Consider the following 18,311-nt stretch of genomic DNA (forward strand, 5'->3'; position numbering starts at 1 on the left):
ACTTTATGAATGCTCTTGTTTCAGAGGAGCATCTCATCAATGTGACAACACCATCTTGTTTCACAGTAGGGATGGTGTTGTTGTGGCTATGTGCAGTGCTTGCCTTATACTAAGCAGTGCTTGGTTTGATGGCAAGAAGGCTCCATTTTGGCCTTATCAGAGTACAGAACCTTCTCCTACTTTTAAAGTTTCTCACATGATGTCTGGCAAATACCAGCCAAGGTGATAATGATGGGCTAAAGATTACATTTCTTTTTGTTTGTGAGTTATGGAATCCTTTTAAGATTTGCAAAAGAACTGAAGATCCAGCAGGCTAAGATAAAAGGCTTATAGTTCAAGAATGCATCTCAGCACATAGGTAACACACCTGGTGACACAGGAGGAACCAAGCAATAAGGCAACTGACAGCTTTCAGATACTCCACATAACACTTGTCTGTATCTCAAGGAGACGAGGTAATCTGCCAGCAGCCCTTGGTGAGATCCAGTGTTGAATAAAACTGAGCAGACCCCAGTCGGTCTAGCAGCTCATCCACCTGGGGCATGGGGTAAACATGCATTGACTTTTCAGTAATCCACACAAAAGCGGACGTAGCCATCTGGCTTCGGTACCAACACCACCGGGCTGCTCCAGTCGCTGTGAGATTCCTCAATGATTCCCAGCTGCAGCATTTTTTCGAGTTCATCCTGTATCACGTTGCACTTTTGGTCAGGAAAGCAGTACGGGTGGCTACACACCGCCACCCCCCAGGGGCTGAATGTGGTGTTGTATAAGAGTTGTCCGACTTAGCAGAGGGGAGAACACATTGGCAAACTCCTTCTGCACCTTGGTCGCCTCCCTATGCTGTAGGTCCAAGAAACCCAGGCCTTAATTTGACATGGGAGAGGTCCCTGCCAAAGTCAAGCAGTTCTGGACCCAACTCGTCCCGCACCAGGTCCGTGGTGGCTAGGGAGGCGACTGGAGCGTCTTACCAGCATTTGAGGAGGTTAAGGTGGTATATCTGCTGGGTCCCGTGTCTGTCGGACCGGAGGACCTTGTAGTCAACCTCCCCTATACGTCGTGTGACCACAAAGAGCCCTTGCCACTTGGTGAGTAATTTGGACTGTGATGTGGGAAGCAACACAAGTACCTTATCGCTTGGGGTGAAGTAACATGACCACGTCCCCCTGTTGTATGCGCGTGCCTGTCTCTCCTGAGCCTGCTGCAGATGTTCCCAGGACAGGCGACGGAAAGAGTGTAAGCGTACCCTCAGGTCGAGGACATGTTGCACTTCATATTTACTGGGGTTGGGCCTCTCCTCCCATGCCTCCCTCAAGATGTCCAAGACCCCCTGGGGAAGCCAGCCGTACAGTAGCTCAAAAGGGGAGAACTCCGTGGAGGCCTGGGACACGTCTTGCACTGGAAACAGCAGGGGGTCTAACAACTGGTCCCAGTGTCTGGGATTTTCAGCAATGAATTTAGAAATCATATTCTTTAATGTTTTATTGAACTGCTCCACCAAGCCAACCATTTCGGGGTGAAAAACGTTGGTATGGGAATGTGGCACACCAGCAACGGACATCCCCGCGAATACCATGCCAATAGAACTGTGCCTGTAACCACCATAGTGTTTTATCCTGTCCAAGGTGTTCCACCATGGGATTCAAATGGGCCGCATGGAACAACATTTCCCGGCGGCCGCATAGGACTAGCAGCTGGAGGGTTTCCTCCATAGTATTCAGGTTGTGGTGTACATGGGAATACTGATCATTCAACACACAGAAATAGAGATAGACGACCGGCTGTCCGGGGAAGACCGGCACCCCATCAATCTTAGCGACCTGCTTGCGTGCATGCTAAAGAGTGTCGTCTTGCGACTGTTCGAGGGGGAAATCACTTACCTCCGGAAACCACGCAGCGCCAGCCGGGGGGGGTCGACGCCCCAACCTCCGGATTGCCGGCTCCTGCCATGGGCTGGAGGCATCGAGCCTCCGCTGCTGTGCCATTCCCCTTCACTTACACCTGCACGAGAGCCTTGTTGAAACCCTCCCAATCGGTCCCCAGTATTAGCAGAAACAGCGGTTGCAGCGCGACTGCGGCCCGCACACTGTGTTCAGCACCCCCACCTGGAACGTAATCCTTGCGGTGGGATAATGGTGCACATCCCCATGAACACACCAAACTTTCACTGTGCAGTGTGTATGCCATGCCCCCAGCAGAACTACGCTTTGATGGACCATCGTTTGCTGGCACACCGGGGCTCGGTATCAAGGAGCTGGACCAGGAGCGGCCGTGCTGGCAGCAACGATGGGATACTCCCGTTGGAGGTAGCCCCGTTCCCCACACCGCCAGCACTCCAGTCCCTGCACTCCGGCCTCCCGAGGGGCCCCCAGGGAAAGGAAAAAGACGGAGCTAAAGGGACCGGAGGTGGGCCTTCTGCGACAGAGGGGAGCTGATCGGAGAGAGGCGGGCAAAGAGAGCAGAAGGACATGTCAGGGCAGGGGCAGGGCAGCCGGGGCTGGGAAAGGCCTGGCGCAGGCGGTGGGCAGGGACTCGAGTGGCCTCGGATTGCGAGGAAAGGCCACAATGGACAATGGCAAGGGGGCCTCGTGGGTCGCGGCTAGATGGTTTTCCGCCAAGTAGATGGTTTCCACAAGGGTCTCCAGCTGGTGGAACTGGAGCCAATGTGCAGTGGAGGCCGGCATGGCTGCCAAAAACTGCTCCAGGGCCACCTGTTCTACAATTCGTTCCGGGTTCTGGTGGTCTGGCTGCAACCACCTCTGGGCGGAATCCAGGACCCATCGGGCATTGGCAGTGTCCCTCCGGCATCAGACCAACCCGTTCCATGACGCCCTCCCAGAGGGCTCCGTAATCAGCCGCCACCACTGCAGGGACTTGCTGGGCCACCATTAGGGCCTTGCTCGTGAGGAGAGGGGTGAGCCCCAGGGTCCACTCCTCTGAGGTCCACCGGCAGGCGATATGCTTGAAGACCTCGAGGAATGTCTCCAGATCATCCTCCCGGGTAATTTTCGGCAGGTGGAAATGGGTGATTGCCGGCTGGGCATGGCAGACAGCGAGGACTGCCAGGACCTCGACCAAGGCATGGCACTCTGCCAGCTGGGCCGTCATCAGCGCATTGAGCGACTCTTTTTGTTGGAGCTCCATCTACTGGAGGACGAGCTCTAGATGGTCTCCATCCATAGTGTAAGAGGTCCTGGGTTTTGGCACCACTGTAACAGATGCTGCCAGAGACTGCAGGTGCGGTGCACTTGTGTCTGTTTTTATTGAACTGGTTCACCAGGGATCGACTCTACCCGCTTATCACGGGGAAGGAAGGGGAGGAAAAGGGAGAACTGGGAGCAGGTATGGCAGGGATTCTCCGGAGTCGTTCAGGACTGGGGCCGGGGGTCGCTCTCTGCTATTCTGTCCTTGTGCTCATGCTCATGCTCTCGGTCTCCTTTTCCATCTCGCTCCCTCACTGTCAGGCACAGGGAAAGAAATAGGGTTCTTAACTTGCCCCAGTTACGATGACCCCGCCCCTTTCTCCACCCCCTTCCCTGGCCACCTCGGCGTGCCACAGTCACCAATTCAGCTGAACTACACGTCTTTGGACTGTGAGAGAAAACCAGAGTACCCAGAAAAAACTCACACAGACAGAGAAAACATGGAAACTCCACAGAGATTGAGCAGGGATCAAACCCACGTTCTTTCACACCACCCAAGTACTGTGCGGTAGCAATGCTACCCACTGCACCACCTTACTGATTATTGGCACCCCCCTGATTAACATTTCATGAAACCTACCCTGGTTAGAATAACAGCACTGAGCTGCTTCCTGTAATGTCTGACAAGGTTGAAAAACACTTGTAGGTGGACCATTGTGGGACAGCTGATAATGTAGTGGTTAGCGCCACTGCCTTTAGATCCAAAAGGTTGCAGGTTTGATCTCCACCTTTGGTTGTCATACCCTTGGGCAAGGTACTTACCCTAAAATTGCTCCACTAAAAACTATACCCTTGTATAAATGGTTAAATGATTGTAACTTTAATACCATAAGTCACTTTGGAGAAACGTGTCAGCTAAATGAACAACTGTAAATCATAGACCAGTCTTACATGCAGAACAGTTCAAGTCCATTTGTATCAGGGATTCCTAGCCATTTTTATGCCATATACTGTAGTCTACTCATTTTCATGAAGGGTGCCAATAATTTTGGAATTTACTGTTTATATTCTTCAGAACTGATAAAAACCAGATCATTTAATCACTTGTCCTCAGAAAATGATTTTTCTAATTTAATTTTTTTATTCCATCATATCCTTGAAGCTATGCAGCTGCTTGTGTGATGTACATTTGTTCATGTTGTGGCAAGTAACAAGTTAACTGTGCATTATAATCAAACGTCTATATCTAAGTCTCTCTTTCTGTTAATGTAATGTATACATGGTATTTTCTGTGAGATGTACGTCACTTTGGAGAAAAACATCTGCTAAATGAATAAATGTCAATGTAAATGTAAAATGTAAATGTAATCATGCGTGTTCCCTGAATCTTCTTGTGACTCTCACTCATGATTCTTGTTGCAAACATTAAACCTGTGTATAAAAAGCTTCCTCACATTCTACATTGTTTCTCGGTCTTCAGTCCTCATCACTCCCCTCTTCTCCATCAGTTCCTCACTTTCTGAACTTCCTGAATAACAGAAAATCTCTCCTTGGTACAGACATCTCGTGAAAGGCAATCATGAAACCTGAAAAATATATGCCTGATATGATAATGTATCAGGTTATTCCAGCATATGAAATGACAGACTTCTGGTAAGGGACATTTATTACAGAGAACACAGTCAAAATCCAGGAAACTGTATCCAGACAGTACTAGATACTTTTTAGTATAAAATCTTCAGTTTCTTGGCAACAGAAACACATGTATGCTTCCATTTATTCATTTATCTGATGCTTTTTTCAGAAGTGACTTCCAGTCTTATTCTACTTACAATTACTCTCCACTTTATACGGCTGGGTAATTTAGTGGAGAAATTTTAGGGTCAGTACCTTGCTCAGGAGGACTGTAGCTGGAGGTCAGATTCAAACCTGCAAGCTTTGGGTCAAAAGGCAGCAGTGCTAACCACTGTGCTACCAACTTCCATCAGGGTAAAGGAGGTCACATTTTTAATATTTATGCCATGACCCTGAGAGCTAATTCAAATGAGTACAAGGGGTGCCACTGCAGGGGTGAAGAGGTACCATCAGGTTGTAGATTGGTAATCAGCTTTTTACTGCCTTGCCTGTTTGCTCAAATGATTCTTGTTTATGTAGCTGTTTCTCAAATCTCCATAATTCTCTGTCAGTTTCTGTTCTTCTGCTGTCCTCACCTGTGCTCTGTTTCTGGTGTACTCACTCTGGTCCCACACCCTTGTTCCACTTACTGTCCTCATAAAAACGCTCTGAGAGCCTCTTTGTTCTGTGTTCAACGTGTCACCTGTGCACTTGTATATAAGTTCTGTGTTTGAATCTTCACACTTTACATCCGTGTGTGGATTTTACAGTAAAATATGTCCATGTTCATGTAACATCCAGACATTACAATTTAACAGTTTTGACAAAAGCACATTACACTTGTAAACTGCATTAATTACTGCATGGCAGAACACTGATAAATTGGAAGTATTTGTATAATCTTTCTCTTAATCACTGCAATGGACTTGCATTCCATTCACATTCTATCCTTTCTAGCTTAGAACCCTGTGCTTTCGGGATAGGTTTCACATTGCTATGACCCTAACTTAAAAACAACCTCATCGTTGTCTGTCATGTTAACCCTGCCCCCTGGAAGGGTGTCACCATCAAATAGTTCACATTGTATTTTTAGAAAACTACTGTCCATATGCCCAGGTGCACTTTCCTGACTTTATTTTCTTCAGTTCAGCTGGTGCCCTGTTAGTGTGTTTGAGTTGAGAGCCAAGGCTCCAATTGTATGATCCCAACTGCACATATAGTGTGTGCAGGAAATCTTTGTAACATTTAAAAAAAAATCCAAAAATATTTCTGAATACTGAGAAAACAACAGAAAACAAGTTTCGCAGCTAGTACTTCAGAGTTATTGTTCAGTGATTTGGATGTGGGATTGAATCTGGCTCAGTCTGTGTAGAGTTTACTTGTTGTATCCATGTTTACATGGGTTTCCTCCCACAATTTAAAGATATATGTTTCAGGTAAACTGGTGAGTTAAAATTGCTAATAGTATGTGTGATTGTCCTGTGATAAACTGTTATCCCATTCAGCATCTGCTCTATCTCTACTGTGTGCTTCTGGGATTCTTCATTGGACAAGCAGTTATAATGGATGGGTGAAGAGATTTCCTGGTGAATCAAGTGCCAATTCTTCTGAGTCTTCCGACGCGAACTGTAACATAGTGTGCCGTATGGGAGGGGGAAGCAAGAATGCATACAGGTCTGCAACCAAGTGAGTTGAAGATGGCTGAGCTGCAGCCGGACTCCAACCTCACAAGAGCTTGATGGCAAATTTCTCACACTTGTGCGCTCAAGGGGAATTCCAGACCAATACTCCCACTAGTGAAAATGACTGGTGGTGGGGGAGATTCCTGCCGGTTCAGGGATTTCAGCCCTCAGGACGTTATAATAGACGTCAGTCCTCAGGATGTTGTGGCCATACCAGAAAAATCTCTTACCGTGTTTAACAGTTGGAAACAGACATTGTGGGTTGAAGGCATCCTTTGGCTTGTAGGATGTAGGAAATGTGGTGAAAGTTCATTCATAAGACCATATTACTTTTTCCATTGCTCAGGATTCCAGGTTTTGTGTGCCTTACACCATATTATGCACCTTTGTGAGCTGGCCTTGGACGAAAGTTGATTCCAGGTGTGGCCCTGCCATAAAATCCTGCTTTGTTAAGCTCACAACATACTATAGTGCACTTATCTGCAAGGCACATACTGTAGGTGACTTTGACCTACTTAGCCATGTTTCACTGAGGGATTTTTATAAAAATGAAGAAAATGACCTACATACAGTTTTATTTTAAAAAATGAAAAATAATTTTAAGGGTCAGGCAGCTTAAATAAAATTCCATGTAGAGCAGATGCTTAAGATACACTGTGTATATCTACTAAGAAAAGCACTATTCCATGTATTCTCAGTTCTAGACTAGGTTTGGGAAGAATACTGTTTCCCAAGGCATCCTGACAAATCTGTTTTAGACTCCATGATCAGTGATACTGGGGATATTAACGGTGTAGTAATATCAGCTTCTGACTCAAAAATATAAAGCAGGGTCAGATTCTCTTCAAAGACACAAGATTTGCTCCAAAGTCTCCTGTCTTTGGATATCAACTGTGGTCCTGCATGGGTTTATCTCTGCCATTGTCCACCAAAATGACACCCACCAAGGCTAGGATGAAAGTAGCTTTGAATTATGTTTTTTCTGACTAAATAAAGACATCAGTGCTCATGCTTCTTACTGACCCAATGGGACAGAATTTCACAAGAAAATTTCAATATCCACACTATTTTCAGGAATAGGGGTGTGGTGGTGCAGCAGGTTTGGTCGGGTTCTGTTCTCTGGTCGGTCTGGGGTTCAAGTCCTGCTTGGGGTGCCTTGTGATGAACTGGCATCCTGTCCTGGGTGTGTCCCCTCTACCTCTAGCCTTGCACCCTGTGTTGCCAGGTTAGGCTCTGGTTTGCTGTGACCCTGCTTGGGACAAATAGTTTCAGTCAGTGTGTGTGTTTTCAGGAATAGATTTAGTAAATTCAGAGAACTATGTGCTCATACAATATCAATATGCAGATGAGCAAAAAGCTTCAAAGTGCTTTAAATAAGCCTACTTTTACATTTATTCAGTCATAATATCTTTTACTTTTGCCAGAGTTGAACACTAATTTGGATAAAATCATCTGCTTAATGAATAAATATAAAAGTGACAGGACAAAATGTAAATGTGGCAGGTGTGTGTATATGCTGGTGCTTACAAATATATTCACAGACATAAATAGCATATGAAACTATAGTATGTGGTATACTATACATGTGCAACTATTTTTTATTACACGAATATGTAGAAATTATTTAGATATGGAATTATAACATAACATGCCATTTTTAAAAAATAAAGAAATCTTGACTTTGACTGTGTATGTTACTTTGCTGAGGAACACTATTGTTGTTGGTTGTATATCTGAGGACTCTGTCTTTTGTAACATGGTGGTACAGTGGAGAATATCAGTGTCTCATAGATCCAAAGCAGCTTGGTGGGTGTAGGCTTTGTATAGTTTTCCTTGTGTTTATACTCTCCAGACATGCACAGAAGACAACACTAGCAAGCAACTTGTGTTCCTCTCTTGCCTTGAAAACCACACCTGTAGTCATTATGAGTCAGTCTACATTCAATGACACTTCAGTCCTTGTCTATCTTTAGCTTCATTCATTTAACATGATCACTCCTTGTATTGAGTACTGCTGATTAAAATACTGGACTTTATGAGAGGGCACATGTTGTGTTCCCATGGTTATATAACTAAAAACTAAGGTAGTGCTGCCCTTGATAAGAATATCTCTAGCTGTACAAGACCTTACATGCTTCAGGGTATTATGACCCAGAATTCGGAGAAAAGCAATATAAATAACTTTTCAAAATATGGTTGACTTTAATTAGGTCACAGTCTATTTTTGAAAACGCTCAAGGTCATTGTAGTAAAAGGCATAATTTTAAGAAAAATGAATTTGTAATGATGAATTTATATTTTAACCCTATGTTTTATGTTTAATTTTTAACCATGTCTCACATCTTGTATTATCTGCAGCCTTTTCTGGAGACAAGGCGTGAGACAGAACATACGTAAACATGTGACACAGCTACATGACCGTGACACTTTTATTAACTTGTACTACTTTTCTTTAGTAACGTATTACTTTTTATAACTTCAGAACTACATTTACATTTATTCATTTAGCAGATATTTTTCTCGAAAGGGACATACTGCAAATCTAAGAGAAAAATATAATGAATGCATTACATCAACAGATGGCAAAGCTTGAAAGCAGACACATGATTCTAAAGGACAGTTACATTTATCTGATATTTTTTCCAAAGCAACTGACAATGTTAAGGCACTTACAATTAGTTATCCATTTATATAGCCGGGTCATTTTTAACTATAGCAATTTTAGGGCAACTTTAGCTTGCTCAAGAGTACTAGAGCCAGAGGTTAGGTCCCAAGGCAGTAGCTCTGACTACTACGCGACCAGTTGCCCCTGTAGTTAATTTGTTACATTCCACCATATGAATGTTTACATCATGAGTAGCTGTATATAGGTTTCTCCATTATTCAACAACTAAACACAAAATTATTGAACATAAATATACAAATTCATCATGCACTGAAGAGATCAGGGAAAAAGTGAGTCTAAAAGATATGAGTTTTGAGACCCTTAAATTCAGAGAGCGACTTGGAAGTTCTGAGTGAGAGGGGAAGTCCTTTCACCACTTTGGAGCTAGAAAGAAAAAACCTTTATAGTTTTCATTTTGAACTTTTTGTGAATGAGACTACAAAGTGGGCAGAACTGGAGGAGTGCAGTAGTCTAGTTGGGGTGTAGCAAATGATAAGACCTTATAGATATTGGGGAACAAATCTATTGTTGATTTTGTAGGCTATAACCAGAGTCTTAAATTTGGTCTGGGCAACTATAGGAAGCCAATGCAGTGAGATGAGGAGGGGGTGATACATGTGAACATTAGATTGATGGCAAAAATCAGAAAGCTAGACAGGATAGACTTGCAGAATTCCAGGGGGCATATCACCATGGCCTGGACAAGGAGAGTAGAGTGAGGAGTTGATGATCTTGGAGATGAATTAATGAATTTGTCATCATTACAAATAATACAACTTTCTAAAGTTCTGGCTAAGTAGTTGCACAATATCACTAAAAACTGAAGAATTTGAGTGAAAATTTATTTGGAGAGTTAATTCTTGTAAGCTCCAAAATAGAATTTGTGACACCCTACATATGAAAATTCTGTAAGGAAAGATTCAGTGTCAAGAGCCAAAGCAGGCTGGCCAGAATCAGGATCAGAGCGAGGAGTTGATGATCTTGGAAATGAAGGAGGTAAGTTGCAGGGAACTGTCCTTTAGGAGTGGCAAAGGAATTGGATTGAGGAAGCAGGTGATGGTTCTGTGTGACAGCAGGAGGTTGGAAATTTCAGTTTCTGATGTGATTAAATCTGGAGAGTGTGACTTTGCAGGGAGGTCCAACGTGTTTGGACACATACATGCTGAAAACTTGTCCGTGACTGAGTTGACTCAATGATGAGAAGGTGGTGAAGAGTCCAAAAGTCTATTAATTGCAGACTGCAGTTTGTTGAGGAAGAAGGTTGTTTTAGCTGAAGAGAGAGCAGGGTGGAAGGTTGCTAAGAGATCCTTGTAAACTTTCAGGTCCATGAGAGTCTTTGATTTCTGCCATTGTCACATTGCAGCCTGGAGTTTGGAACTGTTGGCAAGTAGTACATCAAATAGTCATGGGGTGAAAGTGTGGCGAGGTCTGGACATTAGAGGACAGAGAGAGTCAACAGAAGAAGCCAGGGCTAAGAGAAAAGCATTAGTAGTTTTGTCTGTGGACAGCTCTGAGAATTGTGCAGCAGAAGGGAGAGAGGCTAGTGCAGCGGAGGAAAGGGAGGAGGGCAAGAGACATTTTAGATTGCGGCGGGAGGTGACAGAGGGTGCAGAAGGAGGAGAGACCAGTGACCAGTAGGCATACTTATAGCTTTCATAAATGCATTGAGAATTTATTACGCTAGCTTGTAGTCAACTGTCTTATTTCTTTGTCTTATACCTTTGTTCCGTACTCTGTGTCACTGTATGAGAAGAGCTCTCTGTAAAAATAAAATGAACTGAACTGAAATTAATTAAATTGAATTGAGAGGGGTTAGTAGTAGGGATACAGGGCTGGAAGGGCATGAAGAAGTCAGAGATATGCAGATGACTTGAAATATACTTTCCCCATTATTTTCACAATCCAATCATCCTGTCTTTTGTGAAATTTTCTTGGATATATACTGTAGTTGGTCTTCATATGAGTTACAAATACTAACAATTTCCTTACTTTTCCCTTAGGTAACCTGCAACACAATTATAGCCATTTGGACCTTACAGCTCACACTCCCAAAATTGGTAAGAGATTAAAATAAATGAGAGAATTGCAATTCAGCTGAATTGTGATTCATTTCCACTGAAATTTTGTCAACAAAATGTGATAACCGTAAGCGTAATTGATTGGTATTCCAGCAGCATAAGGTAACTTGGAATATTATAAAATGCAGTAACTCAAAAATCTTGATGTAAAATGTTTTTACATGATGTAATCCTGAAAACTTTCTTTCCTTCATTGTTTTACTTGACAAAAAAGGCAACTGGAATAATTTTTTAAGTACCTTTATACATGAAATTACCAGATCGTATAGCCTGTTAAAGGTTATGGGAAAATCCCAGTTAACTCATTGTGAACTGATGGTTAAACCTTAACATATTAGGCTGCTGAATACAGAACTGTAACCACAATATGTCTTGTGTTTTTGTAATATTTCTTGTATACATCATATTTACCTATATGATACATCACATTCTGATCTTTGCTACATATACAGTATTAAAAAACAGTACTTTTATATATGATAACATAGGAGCCCTACAGAGGCCGACTCATTCTGCTAAAAAAAGAGTCAAGAAAAAGTGATGAGTGATAGTTCACATTCGTAATGACTTTGATAAGAGTGAAAGCTTTGTTAATGCTAGCTAAAGCTGAAGGTGCTAGAGGGTGGTATAACAACCACAGCTGGCCCATCGTTGTTAGTAATGGATTCAATTTGTGCATTTTTCTGCTATCTTACCTTCTGAAATCATTAAGTTCCCTTTCCTTTACAAGTATTACAAAGAAATTCTAAAATACATCACGTTTATACAGTTCTGTGAAAAATCTACCCCATCTGCTTTGTTGAATTATGACATGTTTTTTTGCTGAATTCCATGAGGTTTTCAACAACAATTAGGCATCATGTCATTTATTTATGAAAGAAAATTCCACAACATTCAATTCCCAGCTAAATAAATAATCCTCCTACTCACTCTTGGATGCTAAACTGCTTCAAATTAGTCAAATTAGCAGATGTTTGAGTGTAAGCTGCTCATTTCCGGTCTTTTGACATATTAATAGTTTACATCCAGACTTGACACCTTTCAAAAATTTGATTTCTTGTTACTCAGGTATTCTGATGTATGAATGAATGACCGAGCTTCAGCTTACTGACAGATAGCTTGACATTCTGTGCAGAAACATTGTGATTCAGAGCAGAATTCATGGTACTATTAGCAATGGCACATAGTCCAGGTTCAGATACATCTCCAAACCATGGCACTACTGCCATGATTAACTATTGGTGTGAGGTTCTTCATAAGGAGTGCATCGTTTGGTTTTTGCCACACCTGAACAGGTTCTCTTTAGTAAGAGCTGTTTTCACATTGTTCTCTGTTGTAGGTCCCAGTTTGTTTGGTGTCTTTCTGATAGTGGAATTATGAATGTAGACCTGCAGAGCTATTAAAACATTTGACAGAATTAATGCTGAAATCGCAGCCCATATCTAGAAAGTCTGACACAGGTACAAGACATACAAGAAGGACTGAGGATCTGTTCAGTTCTTGACAGAGGATTAAAACTAAATTGCATATCAGTTAAAATTAAATGAAAAGCAAATAAGCACAAATTAATGAAATTTCTTTCAGAAAAGGTGCATTTTCAGAAATAGCCATTAAAATGCTAATTTTTAAGTATATATTTCAATACATAAAGTTGTGTTTAACATGTTTATGGAAAATTTCTTTCAGTGAATAACTGATCCAGCTATTTAATGTCACCGCTTTTAACATTCACTTTAATATGAAGGAAAATTAATCACACTTTTGGATGCCCCTGTATAAAACAAGGAGTAAACTGTTCATATGGGTATATGGTGATAAACATTTTCTTCTTTCCACTTGACTTTATCAGCCCACAGAGCAGTGAAACAAGGTAAGGGACACACACGTGCCAAGTATACATGTAATAACCAGTCTGTGCTCAGCAGTGTGCACAGCAGACCATGACAAGTGTTGGAGCAAAACTCAGCTAGTGAATCTGTCAGAAATAGAAATGATTGTGAATCCCTTGTGAGCAGCTCTTTCATCCAACAACTGGCTTCCTGTCCCAAAAGAACACTGAAGTGTGTCTCCCGACTACAACAGTCACTTGATGTCCACATTCAAATCAAATTGCCCAGCCGGGCTTCCAGGATATCTCGCTGCTTTGCTAGGAGGCAGTGACTCTCCATGGTGCAGATTGCACAGTGAGAAAGTCAGTGCTGGATGACTGATTTTGCAGACACTCCAGTGTGTTGTGCTATATCTTACTGGTTATTGCTTCATTTCGGTAACTTACTTGCTCACTGACTGCTGCTCTGTCTCCTCCATCACAACCCCTACAGAAAAGCCACGGATGAATAATATTCTTACATCGCAGACTGAGCCCTACGATCTGTCCTTCTCCCGGTCCTTCCAAAACCTTGCCCAGCTACCTTCTTCCTTTGACTTGGGTGTGAAATCTGACTTAAATATTTGTTTTGTTAGAGTTTGTGTTATCTTCATAATGTATACAGTAATATGTGACTGACTTCCTACTAAGAGCACTCAGTAAAGGCAAGCTGCTTGAAAAACACAGCACCAATGCTGGACCTTGTGCCTATATAATGTCTATATTATACTGTAAATGATTTCAATATGCTTAATTGAAATATGGTTTTATCTCTTCTCATCTTGGTAGATTAAGCCAGTACTTAGTTATAAACTACTAAGATTTTTTGCAATTACATTTTTTTTGTTAATTAGGTTATTTTTGCAACCTCTGCAAAGCCACTTTATGGACAGATTTAGAAAAGACATAGATATGTATAGACAGAATGAATATTTTTACTGGAGTGTTGTTTCTTAATATGCCTTCCGACGTTACCCTAATCCCCATCCAGGTGACAGAGACTTGGATGATTATTACAGGCGAAACCGGCACATACCTGAGCTGCCACCACGAGGCACAATGCCTCTGCACTTTGACCAGTCGATAGCACCCCAGCGGCAACGTCCCCATCGTGTACAGCGTGCTATGTCCCAGGACCATGTACTCTCTCCAGAGAGGGCTCCACCACTCAACTATGGCTTATCCTCCTACATTCAGTCATCCTACAGCGGACGCATACTTTCCGAGGAGCAGCTTTTGTCAGCTGAACACCTTCACTCTCAGGACCCACTACTGTCACCTGAGAAGATGCTGACATTACGGCACCACGGCCACCGGCAGAAGATCTCAAGGGCCATGTCACACGCTGACATGCTTTTGCCCACATCACCAATGATGGAGCGCCACAAGATATCAAAGACACATTTGCATCCTAGTGCCTCCATTGATGCATACAACACCCTGAGTGTGAACCACACCACCTCCAAGCGACAAGCCTTCGCTTCCCGTCGGATGCACACAGTTGACCATCTGCAGTATATCCCTGGGCACCCCCACTACCACACCTCCAGCAAGAGTGAGGTAACTGTCTGACAGTAGGCAACCAAGGCAAGCAGGCTTCAGGATTCGAAAGGAGCTCCCAACAGAGCGAGATACCACAACGATCTCAGCAAAAACCTAGTGGCCTAACAGCCTCATCAAGATTTCCATTGTGACTAATTATACAAACAACAAAAATTGTAGTAACGTTCAGCATCAGCAGTACTGTTCACTCATACATGCGTATGAAAGCTGCTGTCTACATACTTTGGGTATCGTATAAGGGCTTCTAGGTCAGGCAAGTAAATGTATCTCAGTGTGAGGCATTACTGAAACTACATGAAACTGAGGCTGGTTTATAAATATAGATTTGTCATTTTGTACTTCCTCTTCTTTGTGTAGTGTTAGGCTCCAAACTAAAAATTGTGGTAGCACTTACTGGTCCTTCTCAAAATGTTCCATTTTGATGGAGTGGCTGAATCTTTTACAGTCTTTCAGTGTCTTATTTCTCTCTTAGTATCCTTACCACAAGAACCATGCAAATGGTTTCTTATGTTCTTATAATAAAAATGTTTATTATTATTATTATTATTATTATTAATAATAGTTATAATTAATTGTAATAAATATTTTCCTTTGGGCATATTAAAAACAACCTAAATTGACACCATTAGGGTCAGTTACATACCTTTCTGTGTTTAGACTCACAGATATTGATCAGTTTCTTACTAAACAAATTTCTGACAAAAGGAAGACATAGATGTTTGTGGTTTTCAGCAATTTACAATAACAAGTAAAGAAGTTGAAAGCCCATCTGTACTGATGGCCAGCTTTTGAGTCTGTGTGCATAACCACTCACCATATTAATATTTCTTAGTTGCTTGAGGACAGTGATGTTACAGCCATACCAGTTTTTGTGATATAAACATAAATGTTTGAAATGGTGGAGCAGTTCTGTGTAAATGAAAACAGTAAATAAATATATGCTTGGGTAACTGTAGCAAAGTGGGGAATGAAACATTTTGTTGCAATGTTCTTCCTCATTGAAGTAATGCCTTATTTTACTGAATTTTACAGTGTCCCACAAAATGTGTCAGATTTGAAACATTTGGTTTTAAGTTTAAAAAACTTTGTATTGCTTTTCTAGATTTAAAGACTGTGGAAAGTGTACCAGCAATATTCAAAAAAATATGTGAAATACCTCAGATCTTGAGAAAGGTGGATTGTTGACAGCTGACAAAGAAATTTCACAATATAAGAAATTTTAACCTTTGCTACATTTATACAAATGCCCATTATTAATAGAAAACATTACAGTAATACCTCAAAATGTTTCACAAAGCTTCATAAAACATTATATCAGCTAAATATTGAAAAAATATTAGCAAAAAACAAAATGTCTATATCAACCATGGAAGCATCATGTATAGACATGAATTTCAACTAATAAAATGACTTAGTATGTCTTACTGAGCAGCATTGGTGTTTCTCAATTACTTGTCAAATGAGGGACATTGCCAGAGACTGCTGAGAATATCAAATGTATTGAAAGAAACAAAAAAGGAGCAGCCATATTTTCTGCAAAACAATTATGAAACAAAATGTATTACTACACCTCGTGTGGGTAGTAAGCCTTGATTTATAGCAGTTGTGCCTCCAGGAAATGCATGTGAAATATACTGACAGGATGGTTTTAAGTGTGTGGAGTATTATAATATTCGCAGAATGTAAAGTATTGAAATAAGGAGGAGGTGTCAGCTGACAGTCAGAACCCATGACATGCATCACACACAACAAATAGAGGGAAGAAAGAAATAGAGACACTGAGCTCTTACTGATTTAGATTAATCAAAAGTATAAAGACAAAAAAAATTTAAACGTTGTTGACTCTTGAATTTTCTCTGCATCTGATGCCACATGTCCTGCTGGTGATCATTTTATATACTTTCAAATTTGCGTTGTACCTTGTTCCATTCGAAATTTTACAGAAAGCATTTGTTTGCATTTTAATAGTACAGTAATGATTTTATATCCATAAAGAGACATTGTACATAATAGTCCATTCAGATAATTCAATGTTTATAGTATTAATGGCAAAGTATCTTTTCTTTGTGAATTTGCACAAAATATGTTACTCATTAGCTAAGCTTCAATACAAACAGCAAATAATTTCATTGTTACCTTCTTCTGGTTTATACATGAATAAGCATATGTATAATCAATAAAAATTATGAACAGATTAGCAAGCAATCTAACATATTTCCAGCTCTATAATCTGTAATTACATTATGGATTTTAAATAAAGCAAATTAAAATACTTCAGAAGATATTACTAACAATGTGAAAAAAGTAAGAAAATCTTGCTACTACCACTTAGCTAAATGTGTTTACCCCAGAAAAGATAGGCTATTTCATTTCCATCAAAAAAATTAAAAAATCTTAAAATCATTTTTTAGAAGATCTTGTGGATAGAGATTTATTTGAAATGAGACAAAATTAGTATTAAAATTGTTGGAAAAAGCAGGCGATTTCAGGAGAGTATTTTTTTCAGTGCTGCAGACCTAAGATATGGATGATCAAAATCCTCTAATACATGAGGACCAGCATCTACAGCATGTATGAAGAAAAATAGAGCACATTTATCGGAATTTTGGAAGTAGCATAGATAACATTTTAGTAAATGCACAAAGGTTAAATGATATCCACATCTGTTTTACAGGAAAATATTTGTTAATTGTGGAAATGATCATACTGTTAGTGTCAATAATACAGTCTTTGAAGATTATGTAATTTCTGCAAATAAAACAGTGCTCATAAATAAAACAATGATTCATATTACTGGAGCTGGAATGTTCATTTTTCCTAATTTAGAGAGAAAGCTTACAGTTTTCCAAGATGGACATTGTTTCTGACATTTCTGATCGTGGTGTATATTTTTATGAATATGTACAGATGTATATAAGGCAAAAAATTACAATTACAGTGTAAATTGTTCACAGACTATAATAATGTACCTACATAAAACATAAGGTTACGCGTTCAGGTATTACGAAAAATGGAATAACCACTGATAATGTTTAATTAGAACATAAAGGTTTTTAAAAAAACAAACTGGGAAAATGAAAAGCATGTGGGGAAAAATAAGTACAATTGTAACATATTTCATTTTAAATAAATGATTATTTACTGTATTCCATCCGTGGTGTACCCTGTGCTTCTGGAGAGGCTCTGGACACCACAATTCTGCATTAGAAGACATTGTGATTGATAGTGAGCAAATGAGAAAATTATGATTTACCAGTTAAGATTGTTCTAGAATCTCTAATGATTTTGATGCTTCATGCATATTCAATTCAACTCAAGATGAAGGATGCTGTTGGTGTAGCACCTGTTTTTCTGCTAGGACTTAAACATTTGCTGACAAATGGCCCACTGCTGCATTACTGACTGCCAGAAGTTTTGACAAAGCAACATCTGGATGCTTGGAAAAGTAGCCCTGGACAGAGGGACAATTTGCAATAAGATCCACATGGGCAAGACAAGGTGCTGGTGACACAGATTGAGGCTGATCACCAACAGTGAAACAGCAAGTATGATTTTCATTCAAAGCAGCAGTAGCATAACACATGAACCCTGTTGGCCACCCAGAAGAGAAGATCTGAAATCAGCGGGACTGTAAACGTCAAGACCTACGAGACCTAATGGTCAGCAAGGCCATTTTTCATCCTTTTTATGAGAGCTGTC

At 40.9% G+C, this 18,311-nt stretch overlaps 1 protein-coding gene across 1 annotated transcript in view; it reads left to right on the top strand.

The window, feature by feature from the left end:
- The window catches only part of shisa6 (shisa family member 6), a 56,785-nt gene extending 41,813 nt beyond the window's left edge, over positions 1 to 14,972 (top strand). The window contains exons 6-9 of the mRNA XM_018734355.2: positions 11,105 to 11,161; positions 13,032 to 13,052; positions 13,504 to 13,611; positions 14,041 to 14,972. Coding sequence (XP_018589871.1) covers positions 11,105 to 11,161; positions 13,032 to 13,052; positions 13,504 to 13,611; positions 14,041 to 14,621 — 767 coding nt within the window. The 3' untranslated portion in view covers positions 14,622 to 14,972. The remainder of the gene's footprint in view (positions 1 to 11,104; positions 11,162 to 13,031; positions 13,053 to 13,503; positions 13,612 to 14,040) is intronic.
- The last annotated feature ends 3,339 nt before the right edge of the window (positions 14,973 to 18,311 follow it).

This window comes from Scleropages formosus, chromosome 5, assembly GCF_900964775.1.
Source record: "Scleropages formosus chromosome 5, fSclFor1.1, whole genome shotgun sequence".
NCBI classification, from domain to species: domain Eukaryota; kingdom Metazoa; phylum Chordata; class Actinopteri; order Osteoglossiformes; family Osteoglossidae; genus Scleropages; species Scleropages formosus.